Here is a 24407-nt window from a genome sequence, read left to right on the forward strand (position 1 = left end):
TTCCTGCGACGCGTCCAAGTTTCAACCAGTGAAGTGTTGCTGTAGCTTCCACAGTTTCGCCACGAAAACCACCGCCCCCCCCCCCTGACCACGTGATCATCCGTAACGAATCACGACAAAATAGCCGGAAAACGGCGCCAAAAAGTGCGCGCTGGCTGATCGAACTACGCATGTGCGCTGCGTGCCCTCTTTCATACCCTCTCACTCGAATTCTCTCCCCCCCCCCCCGGTCCTGTTCTGAGCGCTTCGCCAGGCCATCTGCTACTATTATCAGGAAGCAGAAAATGAAAATCCAGAAGACGACGGAATTCCCATGTACAAATTTATTGACACGGTAAACATATAAACAAGAAGCAACATTTGAATGCAAGTAAATCTACACGATTATTACAGAATATATAAAGAACAAATAGTGACGAGCAACAGAAAGCGTGACTATCATTTTATTCAATCATAACGGGGGGAAGGGAGTTGCCTCAGGACAAAAGCCGCCGATATTTCGAACAGAGACTGTTCTTCTTCTGGGCACCGCCCTCATCATTGACATGGTATTAGGCGACACACAGTTAGGCGACAGTATTAAACGTCTGATCACTGACATGCATCATACGTTTGTCTGCTTACCTTTCATTTAGGCGTTCGTCCATGGCTCGAATATCTTCGAAATCCACGAAACGAAACCACCGGCTGCCTACATAGACGCCAGCTACACAACGGTCATACGGGTCGGCGCCTCTGAGAAACGAACGCGGGCGAATCCACCGGTTAAATGAGTCTCAGGCAAACACGATCGAGAAAGGTCACGTGGGGGACCGGAGCCAATGAAAAGTAAATAGCCGGAATTTAGCGGAAAATGGCAGCGGCAACACTATTTTCGCGGCGAAACCCGCATACTGTGCCTCCTCTGGTGCACAAGATGAAATCTCAAAGGAGGAAGCTGGGAAGCTGCCCAACTTGGAGTTTCCAGTGACCATTCTGGGAACAAAATGGTACCTGCGGTTGGAACTTCTGGAACCATCTGAGACCAGAGAGGTACGCACTGATGTCAGCAAAGTGGAACCAGCCACCCCACTTGGGAATACAGCTGGGACCATCCACATTCAACTGGAACCATTCCGGGACCATGAAACATCCAACTGGAACCATTCTGGGACCACTCCAGATTTTAGCTGGTGAGAGAACACGCGTGGCCGGACAGACGTGATGTCACCGCTGTTCGACCGACGGTTTGGATACTCGCGCCTCAATCAAATGACTTTCGCCCAATAAGCGCGACGAAAACTGACGACAGTTCTCGGAAACCAATGAGCATCCAGATATTTACACATTTAATGTGCAGCCAATGCGTTTTCGAGGCGGTGCGTTTCACTTTAGAGCCGGCGAGTGGCGACTTTCGCGACGAGATCACGTGATGGAGCCGAGTCACGTGGGGCTCCCCGACGGGATGCAGGTGCAGGCAGGAACGAGCCAGCCAGCCATCTCGTACACTTCTCTCATTCTCTTCGATATCGCAGACGAAGTGTCGCGGGCTGATTGCTACGTGCGTTATGGCTGGGCAGAAACACTGTAGTGTTTATCTCTTCCACCGGATCTTGGAAGAGCGTTCGGCGGGCATTCTGCGCAGTGTATCGTCGTCTTCGAAGCAGCTGCAGCACTGGATGGTCTACTTTATTTTTGATGATGGAACAGTTCTAGAGTGTGATGGAGAAGAAGACGCTATCAGCCACAAACTGCGTGGAAATACACGGTTGATAAAGCACAGCGATGTGAAGCCCTTCAGAAACAACATGGTGAGACGTTAGACGTGCAACATTCAAATGCGATGGCACTTCAGTTTCTGTTTTTTTCGGCGCGATATGTACCCGCCGTCCATTTTGGTCCTTCTCAGACCCCACAACCCCTCAAGCTCAATAGGATGCTACCATCGTCGTGCTTTTGCTACTGTTTCTGCAATGTGCTTTCTTGTTGGTATTATTCTCCCCTTACAATGCGAGTGCAGTGGTGACAGTGCCACCTGTGGAAACGCCTTATCTCTGATTCGTTACGAAGAATGTGAGTCGAAACATGAAGCGGGCTTCACCTCTTCACGATCACCGAATCTAAAACAGCGAGAAATACATTTATTCCGCTAGCAGCGGTTAGCGTTTGTACGCTGGTGACACGTTACTTGGGATACGGCGAAGCCTCGACGCCTTTATGATGGCATATATTAGAGGGTATATAAGAGGGGATTATACCTGTTTCGGTGGCATACATTTTCTATGGGAGAAACAACCAAATTTTTCGCGGCAAATAACGTACCGATTTCAACGAGGCTTACTAATTTGTTTTTACACCCATGTTGGTGTAAGAGGGCTGCATTTTGCAACATACACCCAGATCACACCCAGTGGCGTAGGGTTGACCAGAGTGACGATCGCGAAAGTTCTCGCAATCCATGGCGTTTATCTAAGCAACATTCCTCAATGGTTTCAAAGTATGAGCTTTTCAAAATACTTCCAATCTCGTGACACCACCTCATTGGTCATGACAGCCTATACATGTAATCGTATTGTGAACGTCTAAATCAACTATTTTCGGTCTTTTTTTTTGCATCCGCATTTTGCAGTGTGCACAAGTGTGTGTGCTTCCCCCCGTCCCCCTCCGGGATGGTGGGGGGAGTGGGCAAGTTTTCGTATCGAGCACCCCCCTACCTTGGAGGTCTGGCTACGCCACTGATCACACCCACATTACACCCCTTCAAGGCTGATCCTCTCACAGATGGGTGTGAATTGGGTGCATATCTACATTGGTGTGCTAGGGGTGTAGTAAGGGTGTAATAAGCGTGCAATGGTTTAAAGTTGCTTTGCTTATGGGTGTTTGTTTACACCAAAAATTACACCAGTCAGAGTATCGTCCAATTAGCATTGTAGACTCCGCACACGCCGCACACACCTGCTAAGCATACGTTCCACCCTTCCAGAGGCAATGTGGGTGTATCATGATTCACACCCTTTCAAGTGTACAGGTTCGATGGAGTTGTGAAATACACTCTGAGAGGTGGCTGTGTTTCATTACACCCAACTTGTTGGGTGTAGCTACTTCACTCAAAAGGGTGTGCGATATGACGCGCCCAGCTGACACCAAAAATAGGGTGTAAAAGGGTGTGTCCCGGGAATGAAAAATGCCTCGGGGTTGACAACCATGCGCCTGAGGCAATTACGATAGTTCGTCGTGCTGGAAGCATGGTCAATATTTTGTGAGCCTGCTCGCAGACTGTCGCTTACCGTCATCTGCATGACTAATCGGCGAATGCAAACTGTGCGCGGATGTCCCGACTGATGAATTGTGCGAGCGTTCTACGATGCCAACGGCACGTTCATACTGCCCATCAGTCTAGGACACCGGCCTTCTACAACGGTAACGAGGTCACAATGTTTCACGGCCAACGCGACAGACCGACAAACTGGATTGAAAATAAGCGGCGTCCGTCTTACTAGGGTTGGGGGGAGGGTGAAAGAGGGAGGAGAGAGATGATGGTGGCACAGGAGAGGGAGGGGGCGTGCTAACCACACTTGCTCTGGGATTTGGTAACCCTCTGGATTTGCTAACCCTCTTTACCACAGAAAACATGCGAGCATCCCTCCGAAGTCTTCATTGGGAAGCTCCCTGTACCACGGTAACCGTCAGGATTATTGGCGAAGTTACCCCATCTCCCTCTTACTAGAGGGGGGGGGGATGACGTTGATATAGAGGAAGAGGAAACAAGGTCTGCCTTCGCTCTTACTAGCCACCGCCAAGATGCCCACCGTTGCACGATGTGATGCAACCTGTAGCAATGACACCACCCGTCGTTTTTTTTTTACTCACTTCCTGGTGTTGCTATCGCTTCTCCAGTCTTTTTCTTTCTTTTTTTTTTTTTTTTTTTGACCGCGCAAGATTGTGCGAAGTATTTTGCTAGCCTGTGTGGGCGCTGAAAGAGCAATGCGCCTGGCAAGCATCCAACTTGCCGTGGCCTTGCTCCTCTGAAGATTAATTGGTTGTATCTGGTGTCAAAAGATGTCGAGCACATACCTCATGTATATAGGCGCTTGAAATGCGGGGCTATGTTCTACGGGATTTTAGAAAAGGCAGAACCGGTTGTCGCCCGATTCTATTGCGCAATTTTTTCTCAATTCCGCGTTAGCGTCCGGAAGCAACTGTGGCTATGAACGGTGTACAGACGTGGACACATGGAGAAAGAAAGAGCACACAAAGAGCATCACCTCCATTTACGGTGATGACTGGGTTACCCAAGAATGAGCATAACAAGACACGGACGAATAGGATGAACAAACGTTTAGGCCCGGTTTCCGACGCCGATTAACATTTGAACCGAGATCAGCGACCCCTTAACTCCAATTTAACGCTTAACTCTGCTTCACAAAAGGGAGTTATTGTTACTGAAACATTCATCACGTCACCAACTAACGTTTACAAAACATAATTGAGCGTTAAGTTCAAATTTTGACAACGCTTGATCTCGGTTGAAAGTTAACCAGCGTTAGTGAAACCGGGCCTAAAAAGAAACTCACCGTACAGACCTCCCTGTCTGCTATGTCTTTTTTTTTTTTTTGTCTGGTATCTTTTCATTGCAACTACCATTGGCATATTTTGTAAAAAAAATGAAAAAATAACAATCGCGGTTTATGTTCTCATGCAGATATTCGTGTTCGATAACTTAAAGAATGAACTGAGCGCATCGACACTCCAGGGAGAACGTGGGTGCTTTTTCATATTTCTATCATCGAATGAACTGAAGTAAGGCGTACGTATTTTGACCATATTCCTCCGCCCCCAGGCAGGATTGTTGAACAGAGGGACCACGCCCGGAAAAGTGGCATGGATATAATCATGAATATAAGGCAATGCTGTATCGCATGATGCAGATGGTTGCACGGTTTGCTGGCTGGGGCAAATCTTCAGACATTTTGCAGCGCCATGCTCGCTGACTATGGCAACACCCCCACGATAATACTCGTACACAATAGATGATCCCATCTCAATTCTGACCAGGTGCTCCGGACAGCATCTGCGATTTTTACTGAAAAAAAAAAAAAAAACGTTGTAGCCTGACTCAGCTTGAGAATACAACAGCAAGCATTTTTTTCTCAAGTGACCGTAATTCCACGATAAAAGAAAAAAAACAATTCGGAAAAATATGTCAGGTACCGACACACTTTCGGCCACAGTGATTTTTGCATTCAGTATCATTCGAGCGAACGCGTTCAGGGCTTTGACTTTTCTTCCTCGCACTGCCATCTTCTGGGGCGAGGGTTCAGTTCCGGCGGACGTTTTGTTATTTGCAGGTAACAAAAAACTCAAAGCTGGCAACGACAACGAAAATCGCTCATATTCTTGCACCTATTGCGGCACTTGTCTGCATGCCGGTGGAACGGGAAAGCCATCGCCATGTAGTGGACACCGAGCCTCTGTAATTTGGTATCAAATGTAATATGTAGTGTCAAGGCCAGGCTGCTGTCAAGCATGGAGGAGCCTACCACATATAGAAAAAATGCGGTGTTAGAGCGCCCATATCTAAAGAATCCCACCCCGAATCAGACTTGTACGTATTTGGAGTATTGTATTAAAAATACTGTATTTTAAATACAATTTGTGGTATCTTGGTACTCTACTCAATATTTTTTGTTTTGTGTGTTTATACTCTATTTAAAATACATTTTATTGTATTTTATACTCAATACTCTGATTGCATATTTTGGATCTCCTTCTTAAAATGTCTATGTCTCGTCTTTCCATTATCTGGCTAGTTCAGTGGAAATTTCCTGAGTACCCCGGACTTGACCGGGAGAGTGACTCTAGACTCGTACATTGACCCTTCTTGGGAGTCTCCATCGAGAGATCTTGCCCCGTGTGTACTTATTCTTGGTCAGTGATCGTTCTGTTATGTGTGCCCTGACGCGGTGACGCCGAATTCTGACCTCGCCGAGGCGGGGCTTGCTAGAAGTTTGATTTGTTCTGGGTCACATATACTTAGTGGAGTTATGTGGTATCCCTTCTGGTGTCATCTTTTGGGGACATGTGTTTAGATTACTCCTGTCACACAGCGGCGGCTAGCGTAGCGCGCGTGGTTTAGGTAATTCATGTGGTGGTGGTGGTGGTGATAGGGCTTGCCGTTGTCGGCCTCACGCATGTGGGCAACGTCACGACTGATGCCCTGAGGGAATGTGCGTCCTGGGCCGACTTCTAAGGGAACTGTGCCGACATATGTCTGAAAGCGTCTGAGGAAAACCCAGGAAAAACCCCAGACAGCACAGCAGGCACCGGGATTCGAACACGGGTGATATAGCGGCGACGTGCCTCATTGACCACTGCCCGGTGACTTTTTGCGTTCAAGGATAAACAGTCCTTTATTGTATTTCAAATGCTTTTTGAAGCATTTTGTGCTCTATCTGAATTACTTTGATCTTCATGTATTTATACTCTATCTTATTTACATTCTAACGTTAGTATGTATTATCCTAGATACATTTTTGGAGAATCTTGTATACGTCTGAGCTTGTTCTAGTGGTTCACATCGATGTAAATTATCATCTTTCCCAATAACTTGTCGCGACGTAAGAATACCCCCTCAAGATCAGAGTTATATGATTTTCAAAACAAAAGTGAATATAGATAGCTGCACTTGCCGACGCTGAAGTTCTTCACATTTGCTACTTTTTTTCTGGTAACCCTACTAATAAACTGTGTCACTTTACTCGCAGAAACTATTGAAGGATGGTGTTTGTCACTCGAAAGAAGACATCAGAGAAGTGGTGGACGAACTGAACCTGAATTGCGAGAAGTATGACGTTGTCTCCAACAACTGCCAGCACTGGACCAAAAGGCTGCTCGGACGGCTGGGTGTCCCAGTGTCTGAGGTCGATCTGAAAGAAGCCACTGCCATTGGAGGTGCCGTCGTTGTAGGAGCCGCAGCTCTAGCTGCAGCTACAGCCTTGGTTCATTCTGCGTCTCGTAAGTCATAAGACTAAAGACCTTCAGGTTTACTCGCCTCGATAATCAAATGCGTTCTCTCGAAGTTCGTTCTCGTTCGCTCGAAAGTTCGCGTTGCCGGTGTGTCATTCTGACATATCATAAAGGAATAGAAATGTTTTCGGCGTACTGGAGAGGGAGTTGCAACAACGTGAGGACTGTAAATAGTATGCCTCCTTGAAACACCACAGCCTGAAGTGTCGGTATTGTGAAGTCCTCGTGCTCTTGCCTCAGCTGTAGTTCCAACACTTGCGAATTAAATAATACATATTGTCCACTTGCAATTATTTATTTATTTATTTCATTTGTTGTGCATATGCATCTATACATGTAGTGATCACTCGCTTTTCGCCACTGGATGCATTTAGATAAATTACGTATATTATAGCTATATGTTGGAAATGACAGTATATGCGTTCTGCACTGGTGAGAGCTCATGTTGAGCACCATTTGTTCTGTAGCGTCTGTGAAGAGGCGGGCGTCTTAGCCATGGCTGGCGAAGCTGTAACTTATACGTCGGTGTGGCGGTTAGGAAACAGTAACCTCTATTTATAGGTGATTTGTGTAGTGTTTATAGAGGGTATTCCCCGTAGGTTACAGGGTAACTTCTCAAATATAGGGTAACAATTGTGAAATGATTACCCTTTACTATAAGGTACCATATTTAGAGTGTAGAGAACGGGGTCCTCCCAGGGGTTGGCCATGCCTTTCATTGCGCGGCGTATATCAGATTAAAAGCTATAAAAATAGACGACAACACACTAACAACAAATTTATTTGACATGAGACGCACGTACTATAAAAGAGCTGAAAAACTCCCTCTCCTTTCCCGTTAAACAATGGACGGGCAGCTCACACATCAGGCTCCTCCTTCTACGATCAAAAAGGCTTCCCAAATTTCCCTTTCCCTACTATCACGGAACCTTGCCTTTAACTCCGTTCCAGTAGTTGTTAGTGCGCCTTCCGTGTGTGTGGTCCTCTTCTGTTTTTAGCGCTTTTAATCCGGCATGCAGTGCCAACAGGCCCAATTCTAGATTTTGAGTGCGTGACGTATAAAACGGTTCTCGGGGCAGCTTACTTTGAGCTCTTATTTCTGGGAGGATTTTGTTCTAAAGAACGCCTGATCGTCGGAGTGCTGTTCCTGGGAAGATATTTCCCAGATTTCCCTAAAATCTCCTAAAATTTTCCTAATCATAACGCTTGATGTAGTTGGGGATGTCGCTGGCGTTGTTAATGAGCCGTCGGCCCCTGATTCCAAGCGCAAGCCTGAGGATCCGGACGATTATCTGTTCAGTGATTATGTGTTAATTGCATGTTTTGTTTTATCTCCATTATTTATGTCCCCGATTTGTATCACTACCTTAAAGGAGCATGGAAGTTACACCCACACTATGGTTTTGTTTTCGCTGCGGCGTGTTCTGCAACGAATAAAGAGCTCCTGCGAAAGCTGGATGAGCGCAGTGATCTATACAGAGCACGCGTGCGGCTCTGTTTCGCACATATTTAAAAACTGGTCTCTTCCTGCAAAGAGTCACACCGAACAAGAGGGCGTCGTGACGTATCATGGGCTCCGTCAAGTGCACGCTGACGGACAGCGGCACAGCTGAAGCAAGTGTCAGCGGTGTACGAGCTCCAGAAAAAAAATAAGAAAGACACAGGGTTGTCTCCACATCACGTGATAGTGGGGTCGCCGTTTGTGGCTCCTTTCTCCGACTGTTTTTTTTTTTTTTTCATGCACTCACACTGGACACTCTACTGAGCATTATATGTCGTTGTCGCTGCGCCAGAAACCTCCCAATCAATCAATCAGTTATGCGTCCAGCTGGTGGTTGTGGTAGGGAACTACAGTTCCACTTGGTTTTCGGTCATCAACCGGTCATCCCAATTCGCAGACAGTTACCAACTGTTGGAACAAAACTATTAATCCCATCAATGAGCAACATGGTTTCAGGCATCAGGTTCCCCTCATGTTCTTCAAGCCCATTTTGCTGCAAGATGCGAAGTTTTCTACGTATGCCACAGCATACACCGATAGCGCATCTAGAAATGGCAAATCACACCAAACCTCATCCACAGCCGCAGACCTCCATGCCACGTCCTCTGCAGCACTTCGTTGGTTTTACCCCTCGCGAATGGGCCGTGTTCACTGACTCTGCATATGCGTTGGAAGCCACTCAAAACTTCTGGCATCAGAGGCTCAGCCGCACCGTTGGTGATGGATGTACTAATAGCTTACAGCGTTGTCTATGAAGCAGGGCAGAGGCCGGTTCTCCAGTGGGTTCCAGCCCATTGCGGTGTCTATGTGAAGGAGCGGGCCGACAGCGCCGCAGAAGCAGCTATCTCGTGCCGGAGCCAGACGCGTATTACCCTGCTGACAGGAGATCGTCCTTCCCTACTTTAACGCCTCGTGACTCCCCTGGACCACCCCTTTCCGCCAATGAACCGTCGACGTTCTCTCACAGTCCTGCTGAGCAGAGTTGATTCAGCGCTCGCTTTGCACATGCCTCGGCATACCTGTCCTCAAGATGCTGCATGAGTTCATCGAATGCACCTTGATGTGGCTTTTACAGCACGGTGGCTACCGCTTCAGACAAGACGACTCTTCTCAATGCTGTCACCAGGGTGCGGTAGAAGAACTAGACTACATTCTTCTCCATAGCCGACATTCTCAACCTTCGCGAACCCTACTCTCTGGATTCCATAAAATGGACAGTCCGAGACAAAGCGGAAGTTGATTTTTTCCAACTGCCGCGGAGGAACGGAGGTTTTCGAGACGCTGAATAAAAACTGCTCCTCTGAAGATATCCGGTTTCGTTTTTCTCCCTCCCATACTGCTTGCCCCAAGGATCCTCTATGTACATCTCCAATGGGCATAGTGAGGCCAAGGGCTGCGCCGTCGCTGGGGATGCAGAGAGGTATTTTTTTTCTTCCTATTAGTGTGCCGAGCAGTAGGCTGATACCTCTGTTTACATTGATGTCACTCTGCATTTTGCTCTGCATATCCTGTGATTGCTAATGAAAATCATCATAATGGGCATATGCTAGCACGCAACAACCGACTATCGAGCGAACAGACACGTGCAAGTCACGCGCGGCTTTGCTCTTATGCACGTCACGAGAGAGCTCGGTGCGGCATTTACACAGGACCGACTGCGGCATAGAAAAAAATTATTATAAATCGTCCGATACCATTTCTTCTGCAATATTTTGCACGGTGGTTGTAATGAATCATTCCCACCGACTCGTGAGTCGTATCTGTTTTTCGAGATCTTATCGATTGGCTTGTTATCGCAATGGGAACTAAAACTCCCTATTTTTCGGAAGAGGGAATCTTTGGGCGTGTTGTTCGCGCCCCTTGTTCGTCTCACTCTTGTTGTCCGTATCCTTTTCGCGCTTTTAAGCCGTTTTTATAATCCCTGTTGTCCTCACTGGGTAGCCATGCCTGGAACGAACTTCCGTTGCGCTTGAGATCCCTCGATATAAGGTCCATCAATGAAGTCCTGGAGATTGCGCTTTTTGACACCATAGTACCCTTGTTTCGGAGATCTTCTGGTTTTGTGCGATCATATGCGCTTCTTTTTTTTTTGCTTTGTGATCTGCACGCCTGCAGCCTGCGTTGCTGTTTATTCTTTTCGTTTTCTTTGTTTTGCTTTGTTACTCTCCTCCCCCTTATAATATATACGCTTATAATAACACGCGTTATGGGATAACGACAATCTGAAGATCGGCGCCCTGGGCCCCGGTCTTCAGATTGTCGTTATCCCATAACGCGTGTTAAATGCATCACATCGGCCCCTGATTCGCCGTGGACTCTTGCACGATCCTATCAAAGCGCCTTTGGAGCGCGCGAACTTTATATGTAACGATAACGAACGCTATGTGAATGTTGAAGATCGGGGCCTATCACAGGGCTCGCCCCCACAGTCCCGTACACTAATTTTGTATATGCCTTTGGAATAGAGGAGAAAGAAGATAAAAAGGAGAGAGACGCCAAAGAAGGAATGTCTTCTTCGCGATCACATGCGCATGTCTATGAGACGTCCCATGAACGTCATTTTTGATGACAAGCGGACAATTTAAGAAATCCAAGGTGGTCGAGGATATCTGGACCGGTTTGGGACGTCCATGGGACTTGTGTGGTTTATTAGGAACGGTATAACACATTTCACAAAATTCACAAATTTCGTTCAAAGAACCGGATATTACGAGGCAGTACAGTCGATTTATCAAAGTCTACAGTGATGTGTCAATAAATACCTACAGTTGATTGATTCACGTGCACCTGTGGTTTCAGTGTTCGCCCTCACCGGGGAAATCCAACATGTGTTCCGTACGTGTACAGCAATGTGAAGGCTGCTGATATGTGCACCCCAGAAATATTTGGGAATAATTCTTAGTAATGGTTTTTCTTCGCTTTTTGTTAGACCGGGGGCTGTTGTATTGGTGATCTCTGCCTCAAGCGTGAAGTAGATCAGAGAGAGAACACCGTCCTGTCCATGTATAAGCGTTTATTCGAGTTACGCTTCAGGCGTATCCGTCGAGAAGTACATATGAAACATGATTGAGCTAGCCACTTTCTTGACTGGTTGCCTGTTGCTAGGCGGTATTCGTGGCAAAGGAGATCACATCAATAAGACGAGATGTGGTCGTGACAAGAACGTACAAAAGGTAAGTCATTTTAAGACTGGTTGTTTTTATACAACGTGGAATTTTAAAGGAGGTAAGAACTCCTATCTGCAGCTATTTATGACGGGCGTAACAGCTGCAATAATGTTTTCCTACGCTTCGTAATTCTATTACAAGTTCTTGCTCAATGCTTCTCCTTCAAAATGGGTGCAGCGTTAAACAAAAATGCACTTTTTTCGGACACGGGCGAGTAGAGCCGTGCACGGGTTCGGGCCCCCGGCCCGGCCCGCGGACGGGGCCGACAAACATGTTTCCGAGAGTCAGGCTGGACCAGGTCACGCAGCTAATTCCACGCAGTGGAGGACCATTAGATCATAGCACCACGTGCTTGCGTCATTCTTGTGCATGGTATCTGCAGAAACAAGCAAGGGACACTGCATTATGCATATTATTTGACTCTCCATATAACATTCTGAAAGCCACTTTACATTGCTCCTGCCTCCTCACGTATTTCAAAAACGCGTTCGCAAAGCTCGCTGAGAGGGGTAAGGATTGGGAGAAGGATTGGGTCGGGCCCGTGCAAGCCCGTATCGAATCGTATCGCTTTACCTTGATACATAAAAGGGTGTGCGCCTCTTCCTCAGCCTATCGGGAGACAGCGTGATACCATCTGCGGTGATGACTGGCATACTGCATGCCATGCAGAGCCGTGTGTTAAAACAGAGGCTTGCCGTTAAGAGGAGCATAAAAAAGAGGCTCGACCTGTGAATCAAACTTAGGCGCATTTCGTTGGTTTGCGTTTTCCACGGACGCCGCCATGACACCTAAATTTCTCCAAAATGGAGGATGGTGCTTGGAGCGGCGAAGCGGAGATATCGACACAAAATTCTTTCATAAACAACTCAAATTTTATGCTGTGAGCGTGGATAATGGAGTGTGGTTGTAAACCATATTTTTCGAAAAGTGTATATAGGGTAGACGAGAAGCTGAATCAACGTCTTAAAGAGCATAACTACAGCACCAAAGGCGCAGGTAGTGGTACACTTGGGGTGCATGTAATGGAGTGTGGTTGCAAACCCGATTTTTCAAAAAGTGTATATATGACAGTCGGGAAGATGTATCAGTCAATGTCTTAAAAAAGCATAACTGCAGCACCAAAGGCACAGGTAGTGGTACACTTGGGGTGCATGTAATGGAGTGTGGTTGCAAACCCGATTTTTGAAAAAAGTGTATATATGACAGTCGGGAAGATGTATGTATCAATCAACGTCTTAAAGAGCATAACTGCAGCACCAAAGGCACAGGTAGTGGTACACTTGGGGTGCATGTAATTAAGTGTGGTTGCAAACCCGATTTTTCAAAAAGTGTATATATGACAATCGGGAAGATCTATCAGTCAATGTCTTAAACAGCATAACTGCAGCACCAAAGGCACAGGTAGTGGTACACTTGGGGTGCATGTAATGGAGTGTGGTTGCAAACCCGATTTTTCAAAAAGTGTATATATGACAGTCGGGAAGATGTATCAGTCAATGTCTTAAAGAGCATAACTGCAGCACCAAAGGCACAGGTAGTGGTACACTTGGGGTGCATGTAATGGAGTGTGGTTGCAAACCCGATTTTTTAAAAAGTGTATATATGACAGTCGGGAAGATGTATCAGTCAATGTCTTAAAGAGCATAACTGCAGCACCAAAGGCACAGGTAGTGGTACACTTGGGGTGCATGTAATGGAGTGTGGTTGCAAACCCGATTTTTCAAAAAGTGTATATATGACAATCGGGAAGATGTATCAGTCAATGTCTTAAAGAGCATAACTGCAGCACCAAAGGCACAGGTAGTGGTACACTTGGGGTGCATGTAATGGAGTGTGGTTGCAAACCCGATTTTTCAAAAAGTGTATATATGACAGTCGGGAAGATGTATCAGTCAATGTCTTAAACAGCATAACTGCAGCACCAAAGGCACAGGTAGTGGTACACTTGGGGTGCATGTAATTAAGTGTGGTTGCAAACCCGATTTTTCAAAAAGTGTATATATGACAATCGGGAAGATGTATCAGTCAATGTCTTAAACAGCATAACTGCAGCACCAAAGGCACAGGTAGTGGTACACTTGGGGTGCATGTAATGGAGTGTGGTTGCAAACCCGATTTTTCAAAAAGTGTATATATGACAGTCGGGAAGATGTATCAGTCAATGTCTTAAACAGCATAACTGCAGCACCAAAGGCACAGGTAGTGGTACACTTGGGGTGCATGTAATTAAGTGTGGTTGCAAACCCGATTTTTCAAAAAGTGTATATATGACAATCGGGAAGATGTATCAGTCAATGTCTTAAACAGCATAACTGCAGCACCAAAGGCACAGGTAGTGGTACACTTGGGGTGCATGTAATTAAGTGTGGTTGCAAACCCGATTTTTCAAAAAGTGTATATATGACAATCGGGAAGATGTATCAGTCAATGTCTTAAACAGCATAACTGCAGCACCAAAGGCACAGGTAGTGGTACACTTGGGGTGCATGTAATGGAGTGTGGTTGCAAACCCGATTTTTCAAAAAGTGTATGTATGACAGTCGGGAAGATGTATCAGTCAATGTCTTAAACAGCATAACTGCAGCACCAAAAGCACAGGTAGTGGTACACTTGGGGTGCATGTAATTAAGTGTGGTTGCAAACCCGATTTTTCAAAATGTGTATATATGACAATCGGGAAGATGTATCAGTCAATGTCTTAAAGAGCATAACTGCAGCACCAAAGGCACAGGTAGTGGTACACTTGGGGTGCATGTAATTAAGTGTGGTTGCAAACCCGATTTTTCAAAAAGTGTATATATGACAATCGGGAAGATGTATCAGTCAATGTCTTAAACAGCATAACTGCAGCACCAAAGGCACAGGTAGTGGTACACTTGGGGTGCATGTAATTAAGTGTGGTTGCAAACCCGATTTTTCAAAAAGTGTATATATATGACAATCGGGAAGATGTATCAGTCAATGTCTTAAACAGCATAACTGCAGCACCAAAGGCACAGGTAGTGGTACACTTGGGGTGCATGTAATGGAGTGTGGTTGCAAACCCGATTTTTCAAAAAGTGTATATATGACAGTCGGGAAGATGTATCAGTCAATGTCTTAAACAGCATAACTGCAGCACCAAAGGCACAGGTAGTGGTACACTTGGGGTGCATGTAATTAAGTGTGGTTGCAAACCCGATTTTTCAAAAAGTGTATATATGACAATCGGGAAGATGTATCAGTCAATGTCTTAAAGAGCATAACTGCAGCACCAAAGGCACAGGTAGTGGTACACTTGGGGTGCATGTAATGGAGTGTGGTTGCAAACCCGATTTTTCAAAAAGTGTATATATGACAGTCGGGAAGATGTATCAGTCAATAACTTAAACAGCATAACTGCAGCACCAAAGGCACAGGTAGTGGTACACTTGGGGTGCATGTAATGGAGTGTGGTTGCAAACCCGATTTTTCAAAAAGTGTATATATGACAGTCGGGAAGATGTATGTATCAATCAACGTCTTAAAGGGCATAACTGCAGCACCAAAGGCACAGGTAGTGGTACACTTGGGGTGCATGTAATGGAGTGTGGTTGCAAACCCGATTTTTCAAAAAGTGTATATATGACAGTCGGGAAGATGTATGTATCAATCAACGTCTTAAAAGGCATAACTGGAGCACCAAAGGCACAGGTAGTGGTACACTTGGGGTGCATGTAATGGAGTCTGGTTGCAAACACGATTTTTCAAAAAGTGTAGATATGACAGTCGAGAGGATGTATCAATCAACGTCGTACAGAGCACAACTATACAGCACCAAAGGCAGAGGTAGTGTTACACTTGGGGCGCATGTAATCAAGTGTGGTTGTACACCCGATTTCAGAAAGACACAGATCAATGGTAGGTTCAAAACAAAAACTGAAAGGGGAAGCGTTTCGAGCTTTTTTAACCGAGATATTGGGAGATCGAGCTAATTGTGTCAGCGAACCGTCCGTGGCAGTGAAGTACCTAGAAGGCAGATGTAGAACATGGGAAGTGACCTACTTGTTTTCTTCCTTTCCCTTCTGCAACTCTTTTTAAGGATTGCTTCCATTAAGATATGTTAATAGTAGAGCAAGTGTCGTCTTGTGTGTTTCTGCGTCTGTGTTTCCAGTTTTAATTCAGTCATGTACCAACAGGCCCAGTCTGCCATTTTGGTAAATGCTATCTGACCTTAGCCTTGAACGAGCTTTTCGTCGGCAAACTTTTGACGTCCTGCTGAAGAAAGAACCCACTCCTGGGAGTAGAGGTGAGTGCGGGCAAGGAACCTAGGACCCCCAACCGCACCGTACCCGCGCGTGTGTGACCCGCACCCGCAAGAATTTGATCTGGGCGACCCGCACCCGCAGTGCTATCTGTATACCCGCATTGGGACCTGCAGGGGGAACTGTTCTTCGTCCACTTTACGTTTGTTTCTATTTCAAAACAATGGAAATTGTGAGTGTTGGCTTCGTGTCTCGCACGGCTTCAATCGTTTGCTAATAAAACTGCAATTCAACAGAGAGCCATATTTGTCTGCATTAATAATCGAACTCGCCCATCAGCACTCGCCTGGGTATACCCGCATTACCGCGGTCGCCTTGCGGGTACACCCACATTTTGCCCGCCACACGCAGCGATCGCGAATTCCTACCCGCAAATCGTGACTATGTGCGGGTAACTGCTGGTACTTGCGGGCATACCCGCACCCGCGCTCAGCTCTACCTGGGAGTTCGTTATTTCCCGCAAAGCATCGAAGTGAAATCCTACTTTGCCGTACAGCCGTATTTCAACGACTCCGACGCCGACCATTCAGGATCTTCTGTCTCTTTGCCCTTTCCATTTTCCGCCTTCTGATTTTCGGCCTTTTGACTTTCGGCTTTCTGATTTTTCGGCCTTTTGGCTTTCGCCCTTCTGATAGTTCGGCGTTATGATTTTCGGCCTTCTCATAGCTTCCGTTGAGGTGCCATAGGTCTTACTTCTGTCAATATTGCAGGTTTACCCAGCATGACCCCATACTTTTTGAGACAGTGGCTTCAACGCGTATTTGAGCAGTCTTTTCACCCTCCTCAGACTCAAAGGATATGTTCCAAACACTTCGAGCCCTCATGCTTTTACTTTAGCCACAAGAAAAAATGGCTGAAGTCAGGTGCTATCCCCACTGTTTTCTCCTGGATACAGGACAGCAGGACGTTAGTGTATAAATTTCATTTGGTGATGCAGAGTTCAATACACACTTTCGGGTATTGGTAGCGTTTGCAACTGGTCGGGGGTCCATGTTGTTTGTTCTACACTTGTCCATGAAATATGTAGGAATGACACTTGAACAAGATATGGTACATTACAATTTATTTCATATGCAAAAAGTGGCATGGCCTTCGAATAACAAGACAGATGAAAGCAATGTTGGGGCAGAATGAAGCCGTGTATACATACGATGCTTCTCAAGAAAATAATTGCTTTGTAATAATTTGTTTTCTTACTTACTTACATAATTACACCTTGTCACCTCTGGCAGGAGTAGGTAGTAATAATCAAGATTTGTATTATAGTACGAGGAAATAACAGTTCCAGAAAAGTACTAATGTCAGAGATACGTAATAGCTATATGACTGAGGTGTAACTAACGTGTAAGTTCAAAATTAATACCTCAGTTTCGAGCATTATACAGTGAATGCTCTTTCAGTCACATTAACGTCACATTAACTGAAACTTATGGTCAAATCAAACACACCATGGTGCACAGAGATATTCACTCTGTTGTAAAGTGCAGTCCACTAGTCGAATTACTGCTTAGCTCCAGGGATTTCCCTACACCCTCCCCAGGGGGGTGTACACCCCTCTGCATTTTTGCACCCCCCTCTGAAATTTCTTAGGTGACCTCACCCAGCTCGGCCACCAACACGTTCTGGTAGAGAGTCCGGCGCAGCGAATTACATCCTATGCTGTCAAATTTGGGCTGTAGGGACCACAGTGATGCAGATGAGTGTACCATGCATTTGTTCAAAATCATTTGAACGTGACTGTTCAATACATATATTGCGCGCATATACGAGCAAAAATGCGTGTTGCACGCAAACTCAATATGGATCATCAAGAATTAAATGCGCCCAACTCAACTAAGCGAGATATTCTGATTTTTTCGTCTAAGGTTTTCACCGTTGGTTGCTAGGTATTCATTGAGCTTCGTGGGACACGGTGCTAGTATTTTTTTCTTTGTCGGTCGTGTGATTATGCATCTTAAAGGGTCTCTGACCAGAACCTGGTCAATGTCTTTGTTTGTATGGGTAGCGAACCTACATGGTGCCTCCAAGTTACAACTGAAACGTTTCGTCTCTGCGGAGCCGCCAACTATTCCAAACAAGGAGCCGAAAAGCGGTTTTGATTTCTGCCCTCAACTCGTGCGATCAGCGCAAACTCTAGCTATTATGCAGTGGTTTTCCCATGTGTATGACGTCAAACGCTCTCGACGTTTATTGGTGGAAAGTCCACACCGGAAGTTCGGGTGGTTTCCGCAACGTCCGTATTGCTCTGCGCTTTTTCAATATGGACGTGGAAGCACAGCGGGGCCGACAAGTCAGCTTTTCAGCTACCTTTCTGCAGCTGAGAGGAACCTGCTACGTGCAGCAGAGTTTGGAGGCCTTTCTTTTGAAATGTTGAGCCGCGAATCGACTTCAGCATGAAGAGGAAGTCCCAACGACAGACTGTTAGATGAGCTTTCAGCATCCATGATGATGGAGCCCATGAACAGTTGGTATAAATTTCGTGTGTGACGGCGCCGTGTAAAGGGGCCGGAGTGGTTCATGCATAATAATGCCGAAAGAAAGTGGAGTGCTTATGTTGCAAGGAGCTGCTCTTAGAGTAGCATATTTAGAACTTCGAGGGCAGCACGAACCTAGCGCTCATGTTCACAAGTAAGAAGAGTGTCTCATGCACAATCATGTTGGTACAAAATAGCTATTCTGAACTTTCCGTTATTGTTCGTAACTTATTCAGAAAGAGTGCAGCTGAATTAATACTCGGTATCCTACTAGCTTTAGCTTTGTTCAAAGCTTGCGTGTCATACAGGAAATAGATACACTACATACCAGCAGTTCGTGAGATGGGTGTTGCACAAACTTGGAAAAAAACGAGAGAATCGTCATACCAGTCTGCGCGGTGAGCAGGATTCGCAAGGCCTTTCCCATACTAACTACTACATGCTTTAAATACCCAAGATACTTGGTGGAAGTACCCACTGCAGGGGGTGCCCTTGCAATTTCAGCTGTAGACGCATGTCGGTACTGATGTAACTATAATAATGACTACCCTCTCCCCGAACTTTTTCAACACCCCTCCATGCTTGGGATTCTGGATAAACCATTGTGCTGCTCACCATCTCATGAGCCTGCTCTGCCTGATAAGAATTACATTGAGCTCTCAATTCCACCACAGACACAAATCCGATCCTGTTCTGACGCATCCCTTTGTCCACCCATTCGTAAGTGTTGTTCGAACTCTTACTGTCTGATGGCACCCAAATAGTATTGTTTAAGCACCTCAAGTATTTTAATTATCGTTATGTGGAAAGTAAATCAGACTGTTATGCAGGTTACCCAGTGTGTGACATCCGGTTCCTGCTCTCAGTCCTCCAGAAGTGCTGATTGCACATGTTAACTATCGAAAACCTCGATCTTCCTTTTGTGTGCAAACTGCGCACCCAGTTCGAGTAGGATGTAGACCTTGAGGAACCGAGCTTTTTATCTTGGGCTGCTCAAATAAGCATGTTGTAGTCAAAGATGATATAACATGAAATGTGGTTCATATAGTTTATTGTGGCACTCAGATAAGATCTTCATAATATGTCTGCACAGGTTGTTCCAAAATAGCGTATGTGATGCAGTATCATACATTATTGAGCTTTTAGGGAAAACCATGATTCACCTGATACAGACGGGAACCTTTGTAACGGTGTCTGACACATTTTTTGCAGCCACTGTTTTAAAATATGCATTAAAAATGCTCCAAGTATGAAAGTATCACGAAGTTCTTCATTTCATTTGTTTACTTTAAAGACCCTTGTGAAAGGATTTACATAAAGGGGGGAGGTTTGTATCCAAAAAGACAAATACCAAAATGATATTAAGAAAAACACACAAATACACCGACTTAACACAACAAATCAACAATTTACTGCAGACGTTTTGTCTCCCATTCGGGAGGCATCATCAGTGCAAAAGGCAGCAATGAGAGACACAAAAGTCGCTATTTCAGAAGGTCGACATAGATATCCGGGAGGGGGCCACGGTTCACGTTGCACGCAAGTGGGTGCAACCCCTAATGTGCCACGATTCCAGGAGCTTCCTGGGCCAGCACCTTTCTTCGCGAGCCAGAGCCTCCGCATTTGCAAAATCGAAAGTATGGCCGGCCTTCCAACAATGGTCAACCAGTTCTGTCTTTGACCTTGTTGCCTGTGTAGCATAGTCCACCAAACTCCACCATAGTCCTCCATAGTCATACCAAAATGATGTACACAAAAATACACAAAATTTGTTCACTCAGCACAAAGAAATTCATTCGATCTGAAAATGATCATAGCAGTTGGAAATAAATGACGATATATTTTGTTCTGGTGCTATGTGGGCAGGAAGGTCATTCAAGTTTGACACCATCAGCTGGTGTGGAGAGTAGAGGATTTTTTTTGTTTGTGTAGGTGGAGCAAGTACTTTGTGCGGGTCATCAAGTCTTAGAAGTAACTTGTGAGGATATTGATAGTAAGTGGGGTGGGGAGTATGGTGACCGTAATATAACTTATGAAAGAATGCCAGGCCTGATACCTTTCATCTTGTAATAAAAGGAGTAAGAAAGAGTTTGGCTTTTATGGATAAGACGCTGGAAAAAGGATGATAATCACGAGCAACAAACCGTGTGGTTCTGTACAAATTCTACTTTGTCGATTAAGAGATGTTGAGATGGGTTCCAGATTGCAGAGGCATATCCCAGTTGTTTTGAACATGGCAGTTGATGTTCTGAGACTGGAACACATAGAAAGGACAAATACATACGAAGCATCAAGTGCGTAAGAAATGAATGATGAAAGAAGGCAGTCACTCGAAAGGTTATCCAGTAGTAGGACTTTAACCCACATCTTCTGTATTACCGATCCAGGGCTCTTACCAATTGAGCTAAGCTAACACGCCTCTCCAGTGACTTCCAAGGGTGCAGATGTACCCTAGGAATAGGTTTATGGGCAGGAGAACATTAGTCACTGTTATTATATGCAGGCATAGCTCCCTCCTTGTCCAGTATGATCACCACAGAGCACATTTGCAGGAACTCACAGGCACAAAACTTGCATAATAAATATGTAATAGCCTAGGACATGGAACTCCAATAGCCGATGGTCTGGCAGTACAACACAGGTAATCTTGCCATCTCTATATATTTCCCAAAATGCTGAAAATAAATTGATAGAGTTACTGCAATGAACTGTTCAATTTTTCACCTCAGATATATTTTTAGCACTGTCTTTCATGTTTCAAAATATACTTACATCGAACCTACTGAAGCTTGTGTGTGTAAGTAGAGTCACACATCTCATGTGCAGCAGGCAGGTCTAAGTTGTATTGAGATATGTCAAGTCCTTACGCGTGCTCACCACCTGTAGATTCCTTTAAAGGGAAGAAAAAACTTTTTGTTAGTAACAGCTTCACGCTGCATACCACATTTATAAAAGAAATTGGTCCCCGACGGACAACTGTCATGACCAGTGCAGATGTCTTCCTCTCCTGTTCCTTCCACTTCCATGAAGTCATCACCCTAACATTGTTAAAAAAAAAGCCATACAAATTTATGAGGATCTCATTTCAGAGAAAATTAAATGAGGCTACCAGGCACGAAAGGCATCAGCCTGATGAGGTGCCTAACACCAATACAATGTGCGATAACTGAGATATTACCACTACGTGCATACAGCAGGTCACAACCACATAAATAAAATACACAATTGCACCGAGCTGTGCACATTTTCACACACACACACAATATATACATAACGTAGTGGCCTGTCTCTAATAAGACTTCAACAAGTTTGTGTAACTCTGTTTTGAAACTGGACACAGGAAGGCCATTTCCAATCAGATGAAAAAATTTGTTTGTGTTGATTTTCGTAGTAGGTCCGTAGCAGTGGAACCTTGTAAGGTGGCACAGTGATGAATTTCATACCGTAATGGCAAGTGTTTTGGATGGCGCTAAAAGACCCTGAATTTGCAAGGCAATTTTGTGTAAATGTCTGATTTCCAAGTGAACACTTTGTCAACTGTATTTTGCATGTCTTGAAGGAGATGAGGGGCGGGATGGATGGATGGATTGTAGTGGCACCCCTGATGGGCCTCTTTGCAACGAAGGTCCAGCACATTGCACCTGTAGACATGGTTGTCGGGCACCAGGCTTTTTTTTTGTGCACTGCAATTTTATAGTAGTTGCCCTCTGTGGTGTTTCCCCGGATTACACAGCAATAGTACAGCTTGGGGTAAACTAAGGATTTCAACTGCGTCGGTTTAGAATCCAGAGCCCTTCTTTACTATGCGCAGTATGCTGCATATTATAAGGAAAACAAATATATGAAAACTTGTACCTGATCCCTGCCTTGTATTTCCAACATTTGGTTTCACATCTTGTCCAAGGAAGTCATGAACTACATCGGTGCACACTGCTGTGACAATTAAAAGGTTAAACCTAGATGCGGAATACACAGCTTCATTTTACGTACTGTAGATGTTGCTTACTGCAATGGCATGGCTGCATCCTGAACAACACTCGGAATTGTACAGTATCTCTTTTCATTTAGTGCGTAAACTTCAATTTTCTTTCATCCTTATCTTTCTTTGTTGCGTAAATGGTCTCCTAACATCTGCATGCCACAACGTAATTCTCACAAGGAGAGTAATCACTGTATAAATTATACAGAAGACACTAACCTCGTCACGTCCAGATGCAACAGTCTTGGAAGATAGATTCAAAGAAAGCACTGCGGACTGCTGTAGACGGAGGTTCTTTGTACTCAAACTGAGGGGTCCGTCTCATAGCCTGCATTCTTCAAATACGATTGGTAAAATCCGCTGCCAACCATACCTGACGCTGCGGTTGAACGCGCAGTATCGGACGGCCCGCCGAGAAATTTCGCTTTGGCGACACCACCGAGGCACGTCAAATGAAGTCTGTGTACCTCGATAAATTGGTCGTTGTTCCAAAAGCTATAAATAAAGAAAACTTGAAATACACACACTACACTAACGCTGTGAAACAGCGCGCTGGATCCCGAAAGTCGTCGTAGGTGGAAGCTCGTAGCCTCGTATCTAGTTCCTCTTCCTCTTTGCACGGAAGTCGCTAACTGGATTATCGCAGTTATAAATCAGGTCGCAGATTTCGAAGTATATACATACTTTTTATTTCCAGACGTTATGACAACAGTAACAACAACAACAACAACTTTATTTTCGGCCTTGGAGAGTGGGGAGTTTCATCGCAACAGGCGATACTCTACCCCAGTGCTTGGTGGAATGGGGGGAATAAAATAACGAGCCCCTTTACAAGAACGATCGAAGTCCGATGGTGTCCAGAAATGTCAGAAGAGCTTTGAGCGCAGAGCGTTGCTGGGCTGGATTGGGCCAGGGACCAAGCAATTTCGATAGGGAGAAAGGGCGAGAGTCCAGCTGACGAAGAGACTCGGAGAGTGTGGTTCGGGAAGGTTCGTAGTGAGGGCAATGAAGAAGAATGTGCTCCAGATCCTCAAGAGCACCACAGTGGCAGCAGGTGGGAGAATGGTCTAAAATGAGAATGGTGTAAAAATGCTGGTTCTTGCTGAAAGTTGCTGTTGTAGTGTTCGATCACGTGAGGCATTCTGCGCGCTGATTGCATGGGCGAATGACGTCATCCCAGTGGGATGACCAGATGAGATTTCTATATATGCGTACGTTTTCTTGGATTGACGCTAGGTGTGCCAGCATCGGCGTAAACCGCGATGTTTAAAATTCGAGTTTACGAAAACTACGAGGTGTTAAGGCATGCATTTTCGTATGTGAAGTTGCTTTTGTGTATTCTATCGGTAGCTACTGCGGAAAAGTCTCTCCAGCTTCTGGTCAGAGACCCTTTAAAGTTGAAATGCCGTTCATAATGATTAATGAATCTGCATTTTAATGTACTGTGTTCTAACGTAATAACATGTACAAATAAAACGGGAAAGCTGTGCAGAGATGTCACCATTGTGCCACGATTCTTTCCGCGTCTAAGAAACATTCATTAAGTGGAACATTCACCAAGCATACCCCCCCCCCCCCTCTTGAGAGCTCCGCACCCCTCCAGAAGTGAATTTCTGGCGAAATCACAGCTTAGTTATAACACGAAGTGCTGGAAACTGGCTGTTCCAGTTACTAAGTGTTTACTGTCTGTAGCACACAGTAAAGTACACCTGAGAAATAGGTATTACAATGAATAAGGAAATACAGAAAACTGTTTAGTTGTACTGTGGTACAAAGCTTTACTATTAATGCTTGGCTACACACTCTGGCCATGCGACTTTCTCAAGGTAGTCAAGCGCCTTCACCCGTTTTCTGAGGCACGGTGTCACATTCATGTTATTCCAGAGGATATGACTGCAGTGTCCACAGCCTGTGAAATTAGGAGTTAAGAAATTGTGAAAATGAGTGCGCGCAAGCAACAGATTTGAAAACACAGTCTCTACATGCATATACGTGCAG

General features: G+C 45.2%; 1 protein-coding gene across 2 annotated transcripts in view; it reads left to right on the plus strand.

Annotated features, from left to right (window-relative positions):
* The first annotated feature begins 1446 nt into the window (after positions 1-1446).
* Positions 1447-24407, plus strand: part of LOC135365948 (uncharacterized) — an 87619-nt gene continuing 64658 nt past the window's right edge. The window contains exons 1-2 of one of the 2 annotated variants that reach the window (XM_064598603.1): positions 1456-1790; positions 6744-7288. In XM_064598603.1, the coding sequence (XP_064454673.1) occupies positions 1548-1790; positions 6744-7004 (504 nt within the window). In that variant the 5' untranslated portion in view covers positions 1456-1547 and the 3' untranslated portion in view covers positions 7005-7288. Of the gene's footprint in view, positions 1791-6743; positions 7289-24407 lie in introns of those variants that run through there. The other variant, XM_064598602.1, reaches the window with a different exon arrangement.

The sequence above is a fragment of the Ornithodoros turicata genome, chromosome 8 (assembly GCF_037126465.1).
Source record: "Ornithodoros turicata isolate Travis chromosome 8, ASM3712646v1, whole genome shotgun sequence".
Taxonomy (NCBI): domain Eukaryota; kingdom Metazoa; phylum Arthropoda; class Arachnida; order Ixodida; family Argasidae; genus Ornithodoros; species Ornithodoros turicata.